The sequence below is a fragment of the Mizuhopecten yessoensis genome, unplaced genomic scaffold, assembly GCF_002113885.1.
Source record: "Mizuhopecten yessoensis strain PY_sf001 unplaced genomic scaffold, ASM211388v2 scaffold10711, whole genome shotgun sequence".
In the NCBI taxonomy this organism is placed as follows: domain Eukaryota; kingdom Metazoa; phylum Mollusca; class Bivalvia; order Pectinida; family Pectinidae; genus Mizuhopecten; species Mizuhopecten yessoensis.
This window is the reverse complement of record NW_018408683.1, coordinates 664,916-689,749: the sequence shown is the minus strand read 5'-3', so window position 1 is coordinate 689,749 and position 24,834 is coordinate 664,916. Positions and strand designations below refer to the sequence as shown.

Here is a 24,834-nt window from a genome sequence, read left to right as displayed (position 1 = left end):
TCGCCTGGTTCTCCAAGAGGACTCAGGACCTCGCCTGGCCACAACCTGCTCATTCAATTTCAATTTCTTCATTTGTTCATTGTCTACCAGCTCAAAACTTTAATACTTACCTCATTTCCCTTAACCAGGACCGCCTTTTCCTGTTTATAGGATTAGGATTTGCACCTGGTAGGGAATCTTGAATTTATCTTCCTTCATGCTGGTAATTGTGTTATATATATGCAGCAGCCAAGACAGCCCTAAATGCAATTTGTTTGTTTGATTTTGTTCTATGTTTTGTCTAGTTAAGTATGTGTTTGCTATGCTATGTAAATTATATTATGTGTAGAACAGTTTTGTAATGTAAATACTTAGTGATTTATTTTATAATACATCTGTCAATCTTAAAAATCCGTGTTTTTGATATTGTTTATAAATGATGAGTTAATTATACACTTACACGCCCACTCCTAGGCTAAGACCTTCACCAAGACTGAGCTGTATCACCAGTGAGGAAGCTAATTATACACTTACACGCCCACTCCTAGGCTAAGACCATCACTAAGACTGAGCTGTATCACCAGTGATGACTGAGCTGTATCACCAGTGATGAGTTAATTATACACTTACACTCCCACTCCTAGGCTAAGACCATCACCAAGACTGCTGTATCACCAGTGATGAGCTAATTATACACTTACACACCCACTCCTAGGCTAAGACTTCACCAAGACTGCTTTATCACCAGTGATGAGCTAATTATACACTTACACCCACTACTAGGCTAAGACCTTCACCAAGACTGAGCTGTATCACCAGTGATGAGCTAATTATACACTTACACCCACTCATAGGCTAAGACCTTCACCAAGACTGAGCTGTATCACCAGTGATGAGTTAATTAAATACTTACACACCCACTCCTAGGCTAAAACCTTCACCAAGACTGAGCTGTATCACCAGTGATGAGTTATTTATACACCTACATGCCCACTCCTAGGCTAAGACCATCACCAAGATTGAGCTGTATTACCAGTGAGGGAGCTAATCATACACTTACACACCCACTCCTAGGCTAAGACCATCACCAAGATTGAGCTGTATCACCAGTGATGAGCTTATTATACACTTACACGCCCACTCCTAGGCTAAGACCATCACAAAGATTGAGCTGTATTACCAGTGAGGGACCTAATCATACTCTTACACACCCACTCCTGGGCTAAGACCTTCACCAAGACTGAGCTGTATCTTACACGCCCACTCCTAGGCTAAGACCATCACCAAGATTGAGCTGTATCCCCAATTAGGGAGCTAATAATACACTTACACACCCACTCCTAGGCTAAGACCATCACCAAGACTGCTGTATCGCCAGTGATGAGCTAATTATACACTTACACCCACTCCTAGGCTAAGACCTTAACCAAGACTGAGCTGTATCACCAGTGAGGGAGCTAATTATACACTTACACACCCACTCCTAGGCTAAGACCTTAACCAAGACTGAGCTGTATCACCAGTGAGGGAGCTAATTATACACTTACACACCCACTCCTAGGCTAAGACCTTCACCAAGACTGAGCTGTATCACCAGTGATGAGTGAATTATACGCTTACACACCCACTCCTAGGCTAAGACCTTCACCAAGACTGAGCTGTATCACCAGTGATGAGTTAATTATACACTGACACGCCCACTCCTAGGCTAAGACCTTCACCAGCACTGAGCTGTATCACCAGTGATGAGCTTATTATAAACTTACACGCCCACTCCTAGGCTGAGACCTGCACAGAGACTGAGCTGTATCACCAGTGAGGGAGCTAATTATACACTTACACGCCCACTCCTAGGCTAAAACCTTCACCAAGACTGAGCTGTATCACCAGAGATGAGTTAATTATACACTGACACGCCCACTCCTAGGCTAAGACCATCACCAAGACTGCAGTATCACCAGTGATGAGTTAATTATACAGTTAAACGCCCACTCCTAGGCTAAGACCTTCACAAAGACTGCTGTATCAACAGTGATGAGCTAATTATACACTTACACGCCCACTCCTAGGCTAAGACCTTCACCAAGACTGAGCTGTATTACCAGTGATGAGCTTATTATACACTTACACGCCCACTCCTAGGCTAAGACCTGCACTTAGACTGAGCTGTATCACCAGTGAGGGAGCTAATTATACACTTACACGCCCACTCCTAGGCTAAGACCTTCACCAAGACTGAGCTTAATTCTTCGTAAGGCTCTCTTCTTGTGGTCTTTAGTTCTCACTCTACAAAAGGATTAATAATAATTTTAAGGAAATTTTCAAACTGTTTTTATTTGAATATATAAGTATATGTTTTATTTCTTATAAAATCCAAAATGTCTTGCCATATGAAAATTTCAACCATTATTGGTCTTCTTAGAATTCTCAAGACTGAAGAGTTAAGTGAAACCAGTCAGAAATGACCAAATTTATCTCAAGTTGCAATGAATATTGATAAAATTATTTGGATGGTATTTCATAGGATTCAAATTTTATAAAAGTGTAATCTAAATTACATATACATATTTTTGATATTTAGTAGATGAGAATAGTTGTTATTTTCTATCGAAAATAGAAAATTAGGGGCCTGGAACTATGAGAAAAGCCTCATTATTGAAGACTTTTGTGTATCATTTTAAATCACCTGTTGAGAAGTTCATCCATACGCTCTGCTGGATCAGGAAGGTCGGTCAATTCATCATCAGATGTGAACAACAAATCCTACAAGACAAAGCATCATTTCAACAACCACAAGAAAAAACGAACCAAGTATTAAGCTCAACAGCTTCCAAGCTTTGATTAACAAACTAGGCAATATAAAAACAAAGTGAAGAAAGGCTCACAAACATTTACACCCACCCCCATTCCCACTAAAGCGTTTTACTTCAAAAGTGGTCAAGCGTGAGTTTTGCCCCTGATCTTCAACTCTTTAGCCTTCTTTGATGACCACCAAAACCTAACAAGGTATAAAACTTGATATAACCATACCAAACTATAAATTGTGTTCAGGTGTTTATGAGATATCTTGTACACCAGACGGATGTACTTGCTATGTGATTACTATACACCCTCCCTCCTCACTAGGTGGGAGGTATAAAAGTGAACACAAGGTGAATACAAACCTTATAAAACTTAGAAACATCAAAACTCTCTCCCGCTTTCTGTAAGTGCATCAATTCCAAGTCAATGCCAGTCTCCGACAAGTCACTTGCTTTTGTCCTTGCTTGTCTCTGGAAAAAAAATATTACAGATACATGTTTGATCAGTTATCCATATCTTATTTGCACATGTATATAACAAAATATAAGCTGGCTGTGTAAGAATTTTCAATTTGACCAATCAATCTTTGGCAAAAAGCTGAATGCTGGTTTGAGTGGATAAGTTTTTACATTTTTAAAAGCAATGTTTACAAAGTATAAATATATTTTCCAAAAAACAAAATAAATATCAAATATTTTCCTAATTTGTTTCAGGGACATAGGTCATAATACTATGCATAGTTACTTTATATAAGTAGGATGTTGCAGTGGTTTCAAGCGTGAAATGGCAATGAATGCGTTGCTATATGAAGCCCAATGTGCGAACTGTTATGTGAAGCCCCCTGTGTGAATAGTTGTCAGAATAACACTCCCCCTCCCCCCTCCCCCCATGTACATTGTTATGTGAAGCTCCTTGCATGAACTGTTATATTAAGCCTCCACTACGGATTGTTATCTGAACCCCCTGTGTGAATTATGTGAAGCCCACAATGAGGATTGTTATGTGAAGCGCTGTGGATTGTTATGTGAAGCCCCCTGTGTTGACTATTATTTGAAGCCCCTTGTCTTAACGAGTTATCATACCTGTAGCTGTTGTGAGCTAACGTGTGGATTGTCGTTGTTGGTAAATAACATCACCCTCTTTGAGCTCACTTTTTGAGAACTGTAAATACAATAATTCATTTAAAACAAACTACTACAAATCAAAACTATCTACCAGAAGACAGAAATCCCATAAGAAGGATTAGATTTTCAAATTCCTAACATATTCACACATAAATGAAACCCATTATACTGCAAACATTTGTCTCAATTTTGGCCTTATATGGTGGATTTCACATTATATTGGGGATTTCACATTATATGGTGGATTTCACATTAGATGGGGGATTTCACATTATGTGGGGGATTTCACATTATATGGTGGATTTCACATTATATGGGGGATTTCACATTATATGGTGGATTTCACATTATATGGGGGATTGGGGGATTTTGCATTATATGGGGGATTTCACATTATATAGGGGATTTCACATTATATGGGGGATTTCACATTATATGGGGGATTGGGGGATTTCGCATTATATGGGGGATTTCACATTATATGGGGGATTTCACATTCTATTGATGAAGTTGACAAAAGGAATTATAACAGAAAAAAAGGAAATGGGACATACGTTGACAGTATGTGTGGTGAGTAATAAAACTATAACAGTATGGACTATTGTTGAGGTAAACACATTGTTTTATGAACCCTTAGGAGTGATATTATCAGAAAACAAATTTTGTGACTGATGTCCTTGTTTCAGCATATATATTCATTAAAATGGAAAATAGCTATTGAAGTTTTACCTCAGATAATTCAACATATAAATTGAAGTTAAATAACATATTAGAAGGAACTGAAGTCAGAGTAATAAAAAACTGTAGTTATTGAAACAACCAATAACTAATCTCTGGCCACACAGAAAATACAAATACCCAACATCATGATGATGTTGACTTGTGAACTAAAAACACGTAATGGCAGTACCTGTTTGAGAACATATTCTGACATGTCCACAAAGCTTCATGCAAAGCAAACCCAGTGTTATGTCCATATTCCTTGGAGAAAGTTTTTGCATCTTCTGAAATTTTAAAGTCATGGATTAGTATATATAATTGGATGGGTTTTGCTTGATCAGGGTTTCGCATCTTCTTCATAGCTGAGGTCATATTCTTTTAAAAATAAGGCAAAGTCTTTTGAGCAATCTATTGACAAACATTGGTATCAAAAATGAACAAAGAGACTTCACTTTGTATGTATTGAGGCCTGATACATGATTTAAATATAAGACTTTGCCATTCCAAGAGATACTCACATACAAAGATTGGCAACTGTAGGTGACAATGTGTGTGAAATATGCCTTGAACAAAGTGATGTACAGTGAACCAAACTGTGTACATATAGGTGCACAGTAGGCAACATTGCTACATCTTGAGGGGTACTCTTATAGAAAATCTGGCAATTATAGGTGACAGTGTATAAAAAGATATGTGATAATATCCCGGACAAAGAGATGCACAGACTGACTGGCAGACTCCAGTGTAAAAATAAAGTCCCCTCTGTTAGCACAGGTGGGGGATAAATAAAACAGTGTGTTCTAGTATATGGAACCAAGAAGTTGAGAACTATTTCTGGAATGTGATGAATGGAGAAAACATACTGTACTTAACCAACTTCAGCTAAAGGAATATATATATTTCATACTTTACAAAATTGGTTTTCAAAGGATTTGTCTCCCTTTGTGTATATTTCAAACCATGCAGATAGAAAACTGAATTTGACCCTTTTTGCCAATAATAGATATATCTTACACAGACTCTGTTCATTAATTACTTGCAGATTTCACTTTTAGTCAAAGAGTAAATATTTACCAAGTTTCATCTGAATCCTGTCATATTTGACCAAGATATTGTGCGGGAACTGTGACCGTAAACCTATCGGATAGCAGTATGGAAGTCAATTTTGTGCAGGTTTCGCTCACCTTTAAGCTTAGCCTTTGTCATAGTATAATATAAATATTGACCAGGCTTCATCAGAATCAGAGCACAGTATGCTAATTAGGGAACTTTGATAAACTTCAAACTTATCCTCAGCCTTTGTATAATATACATGGCAAGTTTCATCAAAATCGAACGATATTTAAGCAAGCTACCTTGCAGGAACCAAACTTTGGAAATTAACCAATCAAAGCAAAGTACACAAATAATTATGTGCAGATTTTGCTCAACTTCCAACTTTGCCTCAGTCTTCATATATAGTGCATTCACACTAAGTTTCATGAAAATTAAATGATATTGAAGCAAATCATCCTCCGGAAACCAAAGTATGGCCGGCCGAACACTCCCCATACTATATTGTCTCCTCAAAAGTTTTGACAGGCCTAAAAAAATGCTGTTGATATCATTAATGAATCTTTTTACCTCTAAAATTCATACTTTTCTTAACACCTTTTGATGACCTAAGAACAAGTCCCTGGGGGTAGGTAATAACCCTATCTGTTGATGATGTTATGACCTAAGAACGAGTCCCTTGGGGTAGGGAATAACCCTATCTGTTGATGATGTTATGACCTAAGAACCAGTCCCTGGGGGTAGGGAATAACCCTATCTGTCAAGTCCTTGGGGGTAGGGAATAACCCTATCTGTTGATGATGTTATGACCTAAGAACGAGTCGCTAGGGGTAGGGAATAACCCTATCTGTTTCCATGTTATGACCTCAGAACAAGTCCCTGGGGGTAGGGTATAACCCTATCTGTTGATGATGTTATAACCTAAAAACCAGTCCATGGGGGTAGGGAATAACCCCATCTGTCAAGTCCTTGGGGGCAGGGAATAACCCTATCTGTTGATGATGTAATGACCTAAGAACAAGTCCCAGGGGGTAGGGAATAACCCTATCTGTTTCCATGTTATGACCTAAGAACAAGTCCCTGGGGGTAGGGAATTACCCTATCTGTTGATGATGTTATGACCTAAGAACAAGTCCCTAGGGGTAGGGAATAACCCTATCTGTTGATGATGTTATGACCTAAGAACAAGTCCCTGGGGGTAGGGACTAACCCTATCTGTCAAGTCCCTGGGGTAGGTAATAACCCTGTCTGTCAAGTCCCTGGGGGTAGGAAATAACCCAATCTTACAAGTCCCTGGGGGTAAGGAATAACCATCTCTGTCAAGTTCCTGGGATAGTGAATATCCCTATCTGTCAAGTCCCTGGGGGTAGGGAATAACCCTATCTGTCAGGTCCCTGGCGGTAGGGAATAATCCTATCTGTCAAGTCCCTGGGAGTAGGGAATAACCCTATCTGTCAAGTCCCTGGGGGTAGGGAATAACCCTATCTGTCAAGTCCCTGGGGGTAGGGAATAACCCTATCTGTCAAGTCCCTGGAGGTAGGGAATAACCCGATCTGTTGATGAGAAACATAACAAAGAAACATAAAATCTGTCCTTGTTTGTTTGTGACTAGAAAGTAAACATGTTGTGATGACAATACTACCTTCGGTCATGTCTTCTAAGCTCAAAATCCTGGGAGCTCCTGGCTGGTCCAATTCCTGTTAAAACCAAATCAGCTGTAAGTTCATGACATACATTTAATACTATATCTAGGGCACCACAAACAAACTTCAAAGATAAACATTGCATTGTTTCTTTTAAAATCAAAAATCACTTATGTTTCATTCCTGAGTGATGTACACAGAAAAAAATCCACCCATATGTTTAGGTTGTTTTGTCTGAAATAAGGCTTTTCTGAGTTCAGGGCAATGAAATTCTTATTTTGAGGTTTGTTTAATTTTTTCTGTGCATTGATATATCTGACTGATCATTTCAAATTAAGGCATTCAAATTGATTTTATATTCACCACTTCACCGAGCCACCAAAAAATGTTACAATAAATACCCAGGCTGCAAAGATTTTATGTAAAAAAGCGATAAATTTTGCTCTGTAACTACAACATACATGTATACACAATCTCTAACACAAGTTACGAACACCCTGGTTTGGTAACTGATAAATACGAACTAAATCACCCAATCAGCAAGTGTTTCATACATTTGTAGTTCCTATCTGAAATAAGTTCCGGCTAGTTACTGGGCCACTGAAGGAGTTAAATAAGGGACTGATGACAATTTTTTAGATAAATGAAATGTTCAGGTATTTAACTTTTGAAAAATGTATACTTTTGATATATTTCAATGTCTGTGTTCGGATTTGCACAGGGGCAAAATGTCTGGGGGCGTTTCTATTTTGGGTCATCGGTTTTGCTTGTAAACTTCCGGTTGTCAACTTCTTGGTGCTGTGACACTCCAATATGCCACTAAACCTACCAAAAAGTCATTTTGTAGCCTTTGCAAGGCATGTATTTATGAATCTAGACAGTTTCCACTGGTTTTGAACTTCAAATATTAAAGTTATTATATTTGGTAATAACATATAGTAAAAGATTTAGTTGTGCGAGTCCTGAAGGTTACAAGGGGTTTACAATAAATGAAATTTGTTTCTCCACACATTTTTGTGGCCCCCTGTTGTATTAAGTGTCTGTTAAAGTTTTTGGCTTTAATTTGATTATTTGGATACAATAGAAAAATAAATACATTATCCTGAAAATTTGTTTAAGTGAGTTACTTTTTCCGTTTGTGCCACTGTATCACATGACCCGTACTTTCGTTTTCGGGATACTTGTTATTATGGCCCGCATTATGCACATTGTATGAGTATGTGATTGTGTAACACCTGTGATGTCATGAGTTGTGTTCTTTTGTTGACCTGACTGACCACTTCGGACATGCATGCGCAATGCAACGCTTCTTTTTTCTCTCTCCTTCTTCACTTGGGCATTTTTACAAGAGGTGAGACCTTCATTTTATGCTGGTAGTGGAAAGCCTGAATTATTGGGTAGATTATTATTGAAGACTTGACGTAAATTCCTTCGTGAGTAAAAGTAAAAGTAAAATATAAATTACATTCTATACTGAGTGAGAATGTTCTATAATTTTGTGTGTGTGTAATGATACTTAATTCGATTTTTTTTGTTAAACTGGTTATGTTGTCTTTTTATCTAAGAGTCATAGAATTGTGTTTTCATCCTTTTAAATATTATATTGTTCGTGTTATGTATTGTAAAAGTTACTGTGCGGTGTGTTCGATTATAGCAATATGTCTAATATATGTCTGTATTGTACAAATTCAATTAGTGTTTTTATATCATTTAAGGGATTTAGAGAGATACTGTTATAAACCAAAACAAACATTAACTTGATTGTCGAGTGATTTGTGCAAAGAACCCTGATTTCACATTTTAGTTAAGATAAAAAAAAAAATCCCGGAGAAAAGGAAAAGATAGTTGTCTCCCTTAGTAGGGAAAGTAACTTGCATAATATACATATATATTCTAGGGCTGTGATAATATATTGGAAAACTTGTATATCTCAAATGTACTGAAATTTTGTGTTGCATTGTAATAGAAAAATAAAATATAATTGTATTATAATATTTTTCAAAAGCTTAGTTTGCTTATGTATATGTACATGTCTTACCTTCGCATATTGCGAGACAAGCTAGCATATAAACATTATGCTGATAATAATTCAAATATGTCATTTCTAGTTGTAGGAATCAGTTAAAATGTCAAAAGTGATGGTCCAATCAATGAACAACTTGCATTTGCATGATTCACATCATCTATAATTCAGTTTCACAGCATTTTGTCGAAATGTTCTACTGCAGAAATTACACGTTTTTCCAAACACAAAACCACCTTTCTTTCATTTATATTGCAATATATATTGGATACAAATCAGGCGTACTGTTACCTCCCTACTGTATGTTGACTGTTGATGATATCATCTGCTCTACCGAGATTTCTACTGATCTAGGTGGGGACCTTACCTCCCCACTGTAGGTTGACTGTTGATGATATCATCTGCTCTACAGAGATTTGTACTGATCTAGGTGGGGACCTTACCTCCCCACTGTAGGTTGACTGTTGATGATATTATCTGTTCTACAGAGATTTGTACTTATCTAGTTGGGGACCTTACCTCCCTGCTGTATGTTGACTGTTGAGGATATCATCTGCTCTACAGAGATTTGTACTGATCTAGGTGGGGACCTTACCTCCCCACTGTATGTTGACTGTTGAGGATATCATCTGCTCTACCGAGATTTCTACTGATCTAGGTGGGGACCTTACCTCCCCACTGTATGTTGACTTTTGAGGATATCATCTGCTCTACAGAGATTTGTACTGACGTAGTTGGGGACCTTACCTCCCTTACTGTTTGTTGACTGTTGATGATATCATCTTCTCTATAGAGATTTGTACTGATCTAGGTTGGGACCTTACCTCCCCACTGTATGTTGACTGTTGATGATATCACCTGCTCTACAGAGATTTGTACTGATCTAGTTGGCGACCTTCCCTCCCTACTGTATGTTGACTGTTGAGTATATCATCTGCTCTACAGAGATTTGTACTGACGTAGTTGGGGACCTTACCTCCCTTACTGTTTGTTGACTGTTGATGATATCATCTTCTCTATAGAGATTTGTACTGATCTAGGTTGGGACCTTACCTCCCCACTGTATGTTGACTTTTGAGGATATCATCTGCTCTACAGAGTTTTGTACTGATCTAGTTGGGGACCTTACCTCCCTTACTGTATGTTGACTGTTGATGATATCATCTTCTCTATAGAGATTTGTACTGATCTAGGTGGGGACCTTACCTCCCTACTGTATGTTGACTGTTGAGGATATCATCTGCTCTAGAGATTTCCACTGATCTAGTTGGGGACCTTACCTCCCTTACTGTATGTTGACTGTTGATGATATCATCTGCTCTACAGAGATATGTACTGATCTAGTTGGGGACCTTACCTCCCTACTGTATATTGACTGTTGATGATATCATCTGCTCTACAGAGATTTGTACTGATCTAGTTGGGGACCTTAACTCCCTACTGTATGTTGATTGTTGATGATATCACCTGCTCTACAGAGATTTGTACTGATCTAGGTGGGGACCCTTACTACATTTAGCACTACAAATTTTGCAATGTATATATTCAGTACAATCAGCGCTGAAGAAAAATAATTCTATTGTGCTGCAACGAGAAATAATGGTTGCCTAACCTTACAAATCATCAAGCTTACCTGATAGATGAAGATATGTTTGAAGTCACTGGGGTTGGATGACTTCTCCTGAAATAAAAATCATACAACAATAAAAACATACATGATTAGAAAGATATAAAGGCATCAAAATTCATGGCAATGCAGTTTTACTGAGATTATTTGCATCAGTAACAGTTTTCCATATTTCCAATGTCACAGTTCCACCATCAGTGTTCAATTTCTGCCTAAGCATCAGTGCAACACTTATTTTGATTGGCCAATCGCAGGACTTACACAAAATCAGGGATAAGAATACATTTATGGCATATGTTCTATTGCAATAATCTGGCAAAGTTAAAACTGAAAGTGTGAACACGTTTTTGATTCCATGTATCAATGGAAAAAGAAATAAACAAAGTAAGAAGTTATAACAATAGTAACAGGACATCTTAAACAGAAGGTCATAGATGTACATTGATAAACAAACTATCAAAACAGTCTTATCACTTATAGTATATCAATCACTCTTGTTGGCCTGGATGGGAGTGCACAGTGAATCTTATATTAATGTGGAAGGAAACTAGAGTATCCTGAGAAAACCCAGGTGGTCAGACAGGTGATCCAATACCTTTTAAAGTCTGATAGGGGAATTGAACCCTGTCAAACTTTATGAAAGGTAGGTGTTCAATCCACTACACCAATTGACAACAACTTCAATGATTTGGATTGTTTTAAAATAATTATTCCATCAATGCATTAATTGTTATCTAGGCATCACTGTTGCTATAAAACAATAATTTGATTAATTGGTACATAGTTTAATATCTCTTTGTACCGGTTGCAACTATCACCAATGTTACAAAAAGTCCTTGTGAACATGAAGCAGGTCAACGTCCGAAATAAAATCTCAAAATCTCCACAAAAGTTGCTTACTGTTCCAAAGAAGACAATGCCCATCAGGTCCTTATCACTGCTGATGATCTTGTTTTGTAAGGTGGTCTTAGCACACTGTAATACAAATAATGACAGAAGGTTACAAAGAGACTCAAGTTATGATTGGTTGTCAGGTGAACCAGCTAGCTGGCGGTTGGTCCAGTGGTTAACACTCCTGCCTTCCACACAGGTGGCCGGGGTTTGATCCCCAAAGTCGTTATACGCATGGATATTCAGAGAAAGTGTTTTTCTCCTGCCCACACAACAAAAACAACCCAGGTGGAGTATAAATTGGTCTGGGGCGGATGTTGCGGTATCTGTGCTGTAGCATTCAACTGAGGTGGCACTATAAATGATGCCGTTGGAAGCACAGTCCCACTACAAACAGAACACATTACATTTCCAGCACACACACAGGCATACACACATAGGGAGATATTAGCCAGGTGGCATAGGACTAGTAGTTAGAGCCTGATAAGGCAGCTCCTGCGAATTCCTCAAAATTGTATTGATTAGTGTATATGCTAATTGTATTGAATGTATATCAATGTGCTGTAAAGTGCTTTAGAGAAGCTAATGTTAGCTAGGTAGGGCGCTATATCAAATGCTGTATAAATCATAGAAATCATAATCAATTTTCAGAAACATACCACCAGATGTCGACTAAATCTATAAATCGGAACACTATACAGTACTGTATAAAGTTTCAATGACAATGGGATAGTAATAGTAATAATGACCTTGTTTTTTGGTGTTTTTTTTCCATCTCAGAAGGTTGAAATCAACTCTAAAAGGGGTGATGTTTGGGAACATATAAATGAAGTTAATGACAATCCAAAAAGAAAACTCAATCTGAAAGGACTCGCACAACTAAATCAGCCAATCAGCAAGTGTTTTATACGTTTGTAGTTCCTATCTGAAATAAGTTCCGGCTAATTATATACTTTTGATATATTTCCATGCCTGTGTACGCATTTACACAAGGGGCAAAATGTCTGGGGGCGTTTCTGATTTGGGTCACCGGTTTTGCTTGTAAACTTCCGGTTGTCAACTTATTGGCGCTGTGACACTCCAATATGCCACTAAACCTACCAAAAAAGTAATTTTGTAGCCTTTGCAAGGTATGTATTTATGAATTTAGACAGTTGTCACTAGTTTTGAACTTCAAATATTAAAGTTATTAGCCAAAATGTTTGGTAAATAATAACCAATTTAAACTGATCATCAATTACTCCGATAAATAATATGATACTGAAACCCACTGCCATCATTAATAGAATAGGAACTATAGAGATAGTCTTTCTACCTTTAAACACAATTGGAAATGGCTGTCTTCGTCATCGTCTCCCTCATCAAACATGGACTTAGAACAGTCGATCAGGAATATCAAGCCATCTCTCCCCGCACGATTCTGTCAGCAGAACAATTTCACCAGTGATTAATTTAACTACAACAGTTCTACAACTAAAATGACAAGTTTATTACAAGTTTTTTGAATTTTTCAAAAGAACAATTGTTTGTCCTTACCCTGTCAAGTCAAATTTTTTGTTTAGATTGTTATATATGAAAGGTGATTTATACCTGTGGATCAGATTCATCTTCCTCATTCTCTTCATCTTCTCCATAGCGAGCAAATCCGAAATCTGCCATTGCAACTTAAGTCTGTCCTACTGTTTAAAGAAATAATAGGTCATATTCTGAATGTAGTAATATAATTTATCAATATACATTTGCTCTAAATTGCCATTTTATAAACCTATCATAGAAAGTAAGTTGAAAGATATAACATGTTACTCTGGTGTGATGATAGTGATGTTGTAATCATGACAGGAGAAAACTGGCTTTTGTTGTAAATCTATCTCATATAGGAAAAACAAATAAAACAAACTTTAAATATATGGAGAAGCCAATGATGATAAGATTGTTTTAAAAATGTTTTTCTATACATTTTTTTATTTTCATGGTACTTCCTAGGCCTCAATTGTGCAAATCTTTTTTTGTTTACATTTGTCACAGACCGAGGATCTCGCGATCAATGAGAAGTGAGCACAGAAGTCATTTGGAAAATATTTTGTTTAGTTTACATGTACTTTTATTAATGGAGAAATATATAAGGTAAAAGTATATAGTTTATCGTGCAATGCTTTCAGGGGTTTTCATTCAAATAATTTTCTCATCGCTCTCGAGTGGATGAATCTTGTGTTCACCTGTGGTGGCCTTTCGATTTTATCTATGTGCTCGTGATGAGAAAATTGTTCTGAAGACAAACCCTGAAAACATTGTGTGATAATCTATAAATTATAATAATTATGTACACCATATATGCATATCATTTATATAATTTGACTCGAGTGGCCATAAAGGCCTATGATTAAACCTCTTGTTCAACATATGTTAAGACATTCAGAGTAACAGAAAACCTGCTGAATAGACAGAATATGTGAACTTGTTTCTATTATGAATATAGTGTTTCAGCAACATTTATATACAAGACTTGTTCAGGTCCAGTACACTCTGCCGATTTAGCAATATAGCTGTACAGGCATATAATAGCTCTGTTGACCTGCCTGAAATAGACATTAAATATAAGTATTCTTTTTAAAAAATAATGATGTAAAAAAATCGGAAATTTTACATTTATGAAAAATGAAAATAAACATCTAAATGTATGCTCTTTGTAGTCAACATTACCTTATGATAAACCTTATTGTTTTATGCGACTTTGCTTTAATTTAATGCAAATTAAAATCTGAGAAAATAAAGCTAAATAGCTATAATCACAGACTGACATACAGATAGGTCTTTATAGCTATTATAACTAAATCGGCAGTGTACTATCTATCTATATGTTATACGCCACAGCGACCAAAATGGCTTTAATGCGGAGTACTGGACCTGTTGTTTACATTACTTGTACTGCCATACATTTTTTACGAATTTCAATTATTTGTGAATTGCTCTATCTAATTTAGTATCATGTAGTTATCGTCGTGGTTTAATACAAAAATATCACACTTGATACCAGTAACATTTGATCACAATTAATAACGTATCAAGACAACATTTGCTTACAAAAAAACAAAAAACATGTTCAGATCGAATTGGGTAGATTTAAGCTATTTTCAATAGTTGACAAATGTTCTAAACAGTCCAAACATCCTTAAAACGCACCTACAAGAAACTTGCTGTGCCAGCTTCAGTATACCGGAAGTAACATCACAAACAAATATTTTGGCGCCAGGCATGCGCATGATCGTTCGAGAAAGAATTTCCGGCGAAAAGGACGGAGGGAATAACGGAAGAAAACCATTCTTATTTATATTTTTCTGTTATTGTCATCCGGCAGAATGGCATATAACTATGTTGTTACGGCTCATAAGCCGACAGCAGTAAATGCTTGTGTTACAGGTGATTTAAATTTTCAATATCAATGGGTGTCATTGTGAGCTTCGGCTCATGCTTGTTTTTCCTCAATGTTGTTGCATAAACATTTCAGAATGACCATTTTAGTGCAACACTGTTGCATTGTCTTTAGTTAACAAGTGGTTAAACTTTAGTATATCCTCCAAAAGTCGTATCTGTACATAAGCTACTGTTTTAAACAGTAGATTAAACCTTATTTACACCTGGTTTATAGTCGAAAGCAAAGAATATATTATATATATTGTACAGATTATAATTAATAAAAAACACTGAATCAGGCAAGTTTTACCGATAAACAGTAAGAACTACATATTTCTGCGACACGATGGCTACAGTCGGGTAACCCGGTTTAAACGGTTCAGGTGGCTAGAAATTTAAATAGTCCACGATAAATGAACGCACTAAATGGACCGAGCTTAAGCAGAGCGAAAAAATGCACAGTTTCCGAGGATAAATAACAGCAACGTCACTGTACCCAAATCGGGACACTTTTTAGATAAATATCAATGTTCTTTATACCATATTTTCAGTTCGAAAAATGTTTGTTCATTTTTCATAAATAGATACTATTTCATATCTTGATAAGTTTCGGGTGCGTGGTTCTATAAATAAAACGCAAATTGCCATCAGGATTATGTAGGCCCTTGAACCGGCGTAACGGGTCTCGGCGTAACTGGACCCTGAAAAGGACACTTCAGTATTTTGGCTAATATTTGCTAATGTTTATTTGGTGATAAACGATCAATATCGGCAGAAAAGAAGACATATTTTAGAGTCAAACAGGGTTTAATGGTTAAATTTCTAATCCAAACTAACATTAGTTTTGATAAAATATACTTTTGAAAATTATATCCAGATAAAAAGTGTGCACAGTCGTAAATCGGGAAAGTTATATTTTGGTAATTATTCTTAATTACCTTTAAATTGTCCATGTAATGATAATCAGCAGCCAATAAAGCTTACATTAAATGTCGTAAAAGTATTATGAAATGAAAACTGTATACATAAAAATACTTCTTTGCTTTAAATGACAAAAAAATCATCTTGGTTTGTTTTTCCATAAGTGTCCCGTTTTGGGTACAGTGACGGTATATAAAGAATATTATGTCATTCTTTCATGCGTCCACTAAATTAAATAAAATAGTGTATTTTAAAATCTGGTTTGAAATTGTTTTACAAAGAAATAACGCAAACTAGCAAAAGTCAGCATTTTAGTTTCTGTCAGAGGCACCTCTCAATTTACACATGCAGAATATTCCTGAGGTAAGCCTCCGTTCAGATCTGCACCTGTTGTTTTCTTTACTGTTTCAAAACTCTTCCTGAAAATAAACCGCCATTGGTAATCTTTGTCCAGAATCAAGAGACATTTAATTCAGATACAAGTTCAGATATGAATTTTTAAGTATCGCTGGAAAAACTCAAAATTGTACCAATTGTGGTAGTGTGAGGTAATGTTCCATATTTCTACCTAGAAATAAACAAATATTTTATCATCACTGACTAGAAGGCGATTGAATCATATCATGAAATGCTTGCTCTGATCATTGTACAAAATGTACTAGTAAGCCCCGCTGACTGCATGGTTGCCAACTGATGCATGTACGTGTATGACCCAAGCATACAAAAAGATAGAAAATAATAATGTACATATAAAGCCCTTTGGTCTGTGTGGAGTATAACATATAGATATATAGGTTGGGAGACAATCTCCAAAAACCTAGACGGATCACTTTCTACACCGACAGTAAAATTTTCTGCTTAAAATCTACCTATTTATGTGTTCATTTAAAATTTGATTTTGATTGACCTGCCTGTCCACATGTCTAGTAAGTAAACTTTATTTCTAAAATTTCTTTACTTCAGGAAATTTCACATCTTCTGATGATCTGAATTTGATTATCGCTCGCAACACTCGACTTGAAATATATGTGGTTACTCCAGAAGGTCTCCGTCCTATCAAAGAAGTTGGCATCAATGGAAGGATAGCTGTCATGGAGCTGTTCCGGCCTCCAGTAGGTTCACTAAAGCAGTCTTCATATTTTGAATTTACACACCATAGACAATAAGTCTACAGAATATAGATTTCTTTTAGACCTAATGAAATTTTTCATAGACCAGACCTTTACCAAGAAAATTACTCGCATCTATATGTTTAACATTAAATTAAGAAATATGTTAAAACAATAAAGGAATAGATATTATTTTAGGATAGATAAATTGGTCTATGAATTAAGGAATTTCCACAAAACATAAGTGTATTTCATGGTGATTGTTTATGGGTCTACCATTAGTTCCAACGCTAACACTTCTGACTTATAAATGCCGAAGTCATTACGGTGACATAAAAACACAAACAAACATTCCCACACACCCCATACTTAAACTTAACAATTCAAGGTTGTGCTGAATATGATACACTGACACAGACTCCGATAGTTTAGTTCTGGACTGATACACTTACACAGACTCCGATAGTTTAGTCCTGGACTGATACACTTACACAGACTCCGATAGTTTAGTTCTGGACTGATACACTGACACAGACTTGGATAGTTTAGTCCTGGACTTATACACTTACACAGACTCAGATAGTTTAGTTCTGGACTGATACACTGACACAGACTCCGATAGTTAAGTCCTGGACTTATACACTTACACAGACTTGGATAGTTTAGTCCTGGACTGATACACTGACACAGACTCAGATATTTTTGTCCTGGACTGATACACTGACACAGACTTGGATAGTTTAGTCCTGGATTGATACACTGACACAGACTCCAATAGTTTAGTCCTGGACTGATATACTGACACAGACTCCGATAGTTTAGTCCTGGACTGATACACTGACTCAGACTCTGATATATTAGTCCTGGACGGATACACTCCGATAGTTTAGTCCTGAATTGACACACTGACACAGATTCCGATAGTTTAGTCATGGATTGATACACTGACGCAGACTCCAATAGTTTAGTGCTGGACTGATACACTCCGATAGTTTAGTCCTGAATTGACACACTGACACAGATTCCAATAGTTTAGTCGTGGACTGATATACTGACACAGACTCCGATAGATTAGTCCTGGACTGATTCACTGACACAGACTCCGGTAGTTTAGTCCTGGATTTATACACTGACACAGAGTTGGATAGTTTAGTCCTGGACTGATACACTGACACAGACTCCGATATATTAGTCCTGAACTGATACACTGACGCAGACTCCGATATTTAATCCTGGACTGATACACTGACACAGACTCCGATATATTAGTCCTGGACTGATACACTGACACAGACTCTGATAGTTTAGTCCTGGACTGATACACTGACACAGACACCAATAGTTTGGTCCTGGACTGATACACTTACACAGACTCCGATATGTTAGTCCTGGACTGATACACTGACACAGACTCCGATAGTTTAGTTCTGGACTGATACACTGACACAGACTCTGATAGTTTAGTCCTGGACTGATAAACTGACAGAGATTTTTTTGTCCTGGACTGATACACTGACACGGACTCCGATAGTTTAGTCCTGGAGTGATACACTGACAGAGATTTTTTTGTCCTGGACTGATACACTGACACGGACTCCGATAGTTTAGTCCTGGACTGATACACTGACACAGACACCGATAGTTTAGTCCTGGACTGATACACTTACACAGACTCTGATATTTTAGTCCTGGACTGATACACTTACACAGACTCCGATAGTTTAGTCCTGGACTGATACACTGACAGAGATTTTTTTGTCCTGGACTGATACACTGACGCAGACTCCGATATTTTAGTTCTGGACTTATACACTTACACAGACTCCGATAGTTTAGTTCTGGGCTGATACACTGACAGAGATTTTTTTGTCCTGGACTGATACACTGACGCAGACTCCGATATTTTAGTTCTGGACTTATACACTTACACAGACTCCGATAGTTTAGTCCTGGACTGATACACTGACAGAGATTTTTTTGTCCTGGACTGATACACAGATTCAGATAGTTTAGTCCTGATCTTGTGCTGTTCCTGTAGGACTTACGAAGATTTTAAGAAATCGCTTTTCCTCTTGACAGTTTTAAATGACTTACTAAAAGTTTTGAAAAGATATTCAGGACTCATCTGAATTTTTTTACAAAAATCTCTTATTTTCATAGTAAAAATGCATATATATCCAGAAAATTTAACATGTTTTAAAAATGTCTTCCAGGGTGAGAGCAAGGACCTCATGTTTCTTTTGACATCAAGATACAATGCAATGATTCTGGAGTGTAACCAGAATGGAGACAACATTGATATTATCACCAGAGCCCACGGCAATGTGCAGGTAACATGTATTTGAAGATAATAGTTAAATGATGAGTTTTGTCTAATTAAAATTTATGATGGTTCCCAAAAATAGCCGCTAAATTGCATGTTAGTGTTACTGTCACACATATAAAGCCAAATAAAAAAGAAAATCTTGTGTTTCCGCTAACCCTACCTACCCTAGATTTGTGTGCTTATCCTAAAGTTTGTATTGGCATTTAGTGATATGCACTGTTAAAGTCAGAACTCCTGCTCTAAGCATAGTAAAATCATTTTCCAAAATAAAATAAAATTGCCTACCTACTTTACCCTATTGTTCTGAGAATGTTAGCAGAAACACCAGTAAGTTTGTTTTTGGCCTAACTTTTGAATTTCATCCTTTATGAGCATAAGTGTTAATTGTTAATCATGATATCCTGGGTTTTTTTACATATTTGCCTCATTTGTTATTAATAGGATCGGATCGGGAGACCGTCAGAAACTGGCATAATCGGCATCATTGATCCACTGTGCCGTGTAATAGGCCTTCGACTGTATGATGGCCTATTCAAAGTTATCCCCCTTGATCGGGATAATAAGGAGTTGAAAGCATTCAACATAAGGTAAGCTGTCAGATATAAATAGATAATGTACATACTCATAGAAAATCTGCACAACAGCTTTCATTATTCAATGTGTATGATATTTTGAATTTCTTTACTGTGATAAGGGCTGATGTGTATTAGGCTTGTCTTATGGGACAGCTTTTTGGCGATCACATGATGAAAATCCAACAGTATTTTATAAGTCATATCTCGTATTACTCAACTTGTAATGTTGATAGTATCTTACAGTTTCTACAACAATGTTGTAAGTGCTGAATTATTTTGTACTGACAGACTGGAGGAGCAGATTGTGGTTGACATGCAGTTCCTACATGGCTGTACCACTCCCACACTCATCCTCATCCATCAGGTGAGTCCAAGCTTAATGTCATGTAATCAGATTCATTCCCAATGATATAATGGTGAGTTTTATAGGCAACCCCATCCACAACACACACACACTTCCAAAGTTAGAGCTAGGTGTCAAAGTTCAAATTATTGCATCGGTTGTCTAGCTAGATCATATCAACTTCATTACTTAACAACAGATTTTTGTTACAACAGTGTTTTTCTGTACTAATTTCTGATTTATTTCTCATTTACTCATGAAAGCTCACATAAATGTGCATCAATAGAGGAACACATATGTTATCTCTGGTGTGGATGAAATTTATGGATTACCAGAATCTTTGCACATTTATTGATGTCACAGATACATCCTCAAATTAATTGGTTGTCATTTTCCTGACAATACAGTATAAAATTTTGCACCAAATCTAGTGTATACCTATATACAGCCAGACTACATACCATGACATGAGCCTCAGATGTTGCTTTCACTTCACTTGCTCAATTTTTGAGATGTTTTCTTGACATGGATGTTACTATTTTAAAGAGCACATACCATGCTGTCTGTTAATTCCACTATTTGCTTGTTAACATTTTCATTTATAAATCTGAATTTTGAATTTTGTACTTAGTGTTTCATTGCGTTTTGCATTGGTATGTTTCCAAATTAAGCCAGGATGTAGCACCCTGTCACTCTGTGTTAGCTAAAACACTCTTGTGTCAACAGATCATGGTTAGAAAAAGTTGTTTTTGCGATGATCCAGAATACAGTATCAGTACTAAATCTACATACGAGTCCCTACTCCTATACTCTTAGAATGTCGATGGGACTCCTAGAATTTCTGGATGTACTTGAATTTAACATTGTTTTTAGCAATACAGTTAAAAAGGACACATACAAATAACTTGTAGATTGATCACTGCAGACTTGTATCTTATTTGAGGCTTTAATACATTGCAGGATCAACATGGAAGACATGTTAAGACCTATGAAATCTCACTGAGAGACAAGGAGTTCCAGAAAGGTCCCTGGAAACAAGATAATGTGGAAACAGAAGCATGCATGGTCATTGCAGGTTTGTCCATCCGATAATGAATTTCATATATATAATCATGGTTGAGCATTAAAATAAAAGCATTTATTATACATATTTTTTGGGAAGTATAAAATGTAAATTTTATGTGGAAGGGAGTTACAATTTACTTGTGGAACAGCAAAACAATACTTGACCAGTTGAATTACTAAAGTAGTACTTTGCTTTATTATCCGGAAAATTCATGAAATTGTATTTCATACTTGGCCAAATGAGTTAGTAGCGCAAATAAAGGTGCCCTAGGGATTTTAAGAAATAAAAAAATTGCTTACTTTAGCATTCTAAAGTTTTCTTGTCGGAATTTTGTAATTTATGGAAGCTGTCTGGTTTATTTTGTGAGACAAATGCTGCCAATAAAATGGTGCTTTTATCTGTTCAGATAGCAAAAACACAGCTGCAGTGAAACATTAGCTGCTGGCATAGTGAACAATTCAGTCTTTCAGAATGAAAATACTGCTATATTGATTGGGAACCTAACTTGAGAGTGGGATAAAAAGTCTTTCTTGTCTCTGCTAAATTTTTTTTAATAAAGTATGTTGTTCTGAGAAAAGTTTTTAAAATAAGATACCTCACTCATCACTTAACCGTGCCTGAAGCTCTTAGGCCAAATAAAATTAATTCCTTGGTTCTCAGGCCAATTTTTTTCAAAATAGATGCGGCAGGGCGGTATTTTTCTTTTTCTTTTAACATGGCAAAAACGAGACGAGGGCGATTTGTTGTTGTTGTGTAGTTTGTAAAACGTTCATTGTGGACATTACCTTGTCTCTTTATAGTTGTGTAGAGACCCATCATAGAGCAAGCCTCCGAAAATCCCCCCACTATGTTCCAGACGAGAATCACGAACCCCCTATTCCTTATTTGTACCGAAATATAATAAGCGCCATTTGTACACAAGACTAATAAGTCATAATCATTTTAACGCTTGCCTGTATCTCAATCCTTACCTTTATTCAAGAGTTTTCGGGACTTTGGTGACTAACGAGTAAAAACGACATGTGGACCAATTCTCCGGATTTTTTTTAAGAGGGCGGCTGCCGCATTCACGTTTTTTTTTATATTACTTTCACGATAAAAGCGGCAATGCGCACGGTTCCATGAGATTGCGCTGGCCTGTGAACCAAGTAATCAATTTTTTTTGGCCTTATTAGGTCTAATACCTTATTACTATATTTCATCAGGCCAAACAATTGAACCATGTCTTATGTAATATTAGTTTTCCTGTTGACATATTCAGTAATAAACAGTTTAATTATGATGACTAATGAACTATATTTTTCAGTGCCGGAGCCCTTTGGCGGAGCTCTAATCATAGGCCAGGAAATCATTACATACCACAAGGGAGATAACTTCATACCTATAGCACCACCAGCTATCAAGGTAATTGTTTAATTTGAATGTATTATTATTGATTGATTGTCATTCAAAGTCATATAAAGAACAATTTATTGCAACCTTATTGATGGAATTAATATTTGAATGTTTAGCAAAGCACATTGACCTGTCACGGTAAAGTGGATGCCAACGGGTCGAGGTACCTGCTGGGAGACATGATGGGCAGACTGTTTATGTTATTGCTAGAGAAGGAAGAGAAGATGGATTCCAGCGTTGTTGTCAAAGACCTCAAAGTGGAACTGCTTGGAGAGGTAAAAAAAAAAAATCATCACATTTAGTATAACATATTACAAAATACTGTATAGTTGCTTATTTTTGTGGCTTAAAATTTTCATAAATTGCATTGATTTAAAGGGATTAAATTCACAGTATTGTGAAATTGTGGTTTTCCTAAAACAACAAACATTTTGTTTGAACATGAATTTGTGGATTACAAGTACCCACAAAGTGTGGATTACTAGTACCCACAAAGACAGGAGGTATACTACTCATGGACAATAACTTCATGTCAAACTTTACTGTGTAGAGTCCAAATAGAACATTTCTCAGGTGCAACATGCAACACAATCAGTTTGATACAGAACTGATGCACATATTTAAAAAACATTTAAATGGGGCATTAAAATTGTTTTATACAGACAGCATAAAAACAATTGATTTGTACTATACAATGAATAAGAAGTCCTAACATGTGCATCTGTCAATTAATTTTGTCTATTTCATAATCACACTTTCAGCATTGTTAATTTGATCACATTTTTTGTGTCGTTTTTTCTGTTCTCTGTACAGACCACGATAGCAGAGTGCATTACATACTTAGACAATGGTGTGGTGTATATTGGATCCAGACTCGGGGACTCACAGCTTATCAAGGTACGTTTTTAGATCATGCTGTGTAGGATTTCTCTTTACCATTCAATAATTGAAGTTGCCTGGTTGAAATGCCAATGTGACAGTTGCGCAATTGTTAGTAAGCATGAGAAAATATCAAATATCAAAGCAAAACAGTTTATGTCATTAAGAAGAAGAAAAGTATCCAAAACAGCTACATAATCAATTTTCAGTAATTCCAATGTCAGGAGATTATTCATGTTACAACTATCTGTTGCTTTATAAAATAAATAACTTAATTCTCAGACATAACATTGTTTTGTTATTTTGAATATAATGATGAATTGTGATGGGCACACTTTCTCTTTTACAGTTGGATGTTGAAGCAGATGACAGTGGGTCCTATGTGACCGAGATGGAGAGGTTTACAAACCTTGGTCCCATTCTTGATATGTGTGTGGTTGACCTGGAGCGACAGGGGCAGGGTCAGGTGAGAGTATAGCTTCACAAATACTGTAAACAACTTCATTTCCAAAAAGATATTTTCATATTTCAGCAACGTTTTGAGTATGGCATAAGAGTTTGCTTTTTGTTTTGGTTTGTTTGAAAGTAAAAATAAATTTTGACCTGAATTTCCTTACAGCTTGTTACCTGCTCTGGAGCTTACAAAGAGGGGTCCCTTCGAATCATTAGGAATGGCATAGGCATACATGAGCATGCCAGTATTGATCTGCCTGGAATTAAAGGTTTGTATAATATTGTATTTGTCGGAAAGGTAATACAAAGTTTATATATTTATGTATTACATGTCTAAATGAGGAATGGTCCACAGTTTGTCCATGTAATGTTTTAACATATCCAGAAATAATCCAGATGGTTCAAACACTGACAGGAAATAATGTTAACCATTTCTCAATCATGAGATTACTAAGGCCAAACAAATTTATTTGATTACTTGGTTCTCAGGCCCG

At 36.5% G+C, this 24,834-nt stretch overlaps 2 protein-coding genes across 5 annotated transcripts in view; one reads left to right on the top strand and one right to left on the bottom strand.

The window, feature by feature from the left end:
- LOC110461954 (X-ray repair cross-complementing protein 5-like) overlaps positions 1-15,104 on the bottom strand; it is a 27,472-nt gene extending 12,368 nt beyond the window's left edge. Inside the window, exons 1-11 of one of the 3 annotated variants that reach the window (XM_021515699.1) lie at positions 15,043-15,104; positions 13,453-13,541; positions 13,178-13,282; positions 11,872-11,946; positions 10,978-11,025; positions 7,321-7,375; positions 4,816-4,909; positions 3,864-3,942; positions 3,144-3,251; positions 2,666-2,742; positions 2,182-2,265 (exon numbers count right to left, since the gene is read on the bottom strand). In XM_021515699.1, coding sequence (XP_021371374.1) covers positions 2,182-2,265; positions 2,666-2,742; positions 3,144-3,251; positions 3,864-3,942; positions 4,816-4,909; positions 7,321-7,375; positions 10,978-11,025; positions 11,872-11,946; positions 13,178-13,282; positions 13,453-13,521 — 794 coding nt within the window. In that variant the 5' untranslated portion in view covers positions 13,522-13,541; positions 15,043-15,104. The remainder of the gene's footprint in view (positions 1-2,181; positions 2,266-2,665; positions 2,743-3,143; positions 3,252-3,863; positions 3,943-4,815; positions 4,910-7,320; positions 7,376-10,977; positions 11,026-11,871; positions 11,947-13,177; positions 13,283-13,452; positions 13,542-15,042) is intronic. The other 2 variants (XM_021515700.1, XM_021515701.1) reach the window with 2 other exon arrangements.
- Positions 15,105-15,120: 16 nt separating this feature from the next.
- LOC110461953 (DNA damage-binding protein 1-like) overlaps positions 15,121-24,834 on the top strand; it is a 30,265-nt gene continuing 20,551 nt past the window's right edge. For both annotated transcript variants that reach the window (XM_021515698.1, XM_021515697.1), the window contains exons 1-11: positions 15,121-15,279; positions 17,158-17,306; positions 19,517-19,633; positions 20,071-20,216; positions 20,493-20,568; positions 21,508-21,622; positions 22,920-23,017; positions 23,125-23,283; positions 23,822-23,905; positions 24,237-24,353; positions 24,507-24,609. In XM_021515698.1, coding sequence (XP_021371373.1) covers positions 15,219-15,279; positions 17,158-17,306; positions 19,517-19,633; positions 20,071-20,216; positions 20,493-20,568; positions 21,508-21,622; positions 22,920-23,017; positions 23,125-23,283; positions 23,822-23,905; positions 24,237-24,353; positions 24,507-24,609 — 1,225 coding nt within the window. In that variant the 5' untranslated portion in view covers positions 15,121-15,218. The remainder of the gene's footprint in view (positions 15,280-17,157; positions 17,307-19,516; positions 19,634-20,070; positions 20,217-20,492; positions 20,569-21,507; positions 21,623-22,919; positions 23,018-23,124; positions 23,284-23,821; positions 23,906-24,236; positions 24,354-24,506; positions 24,610-24,834) is intronic.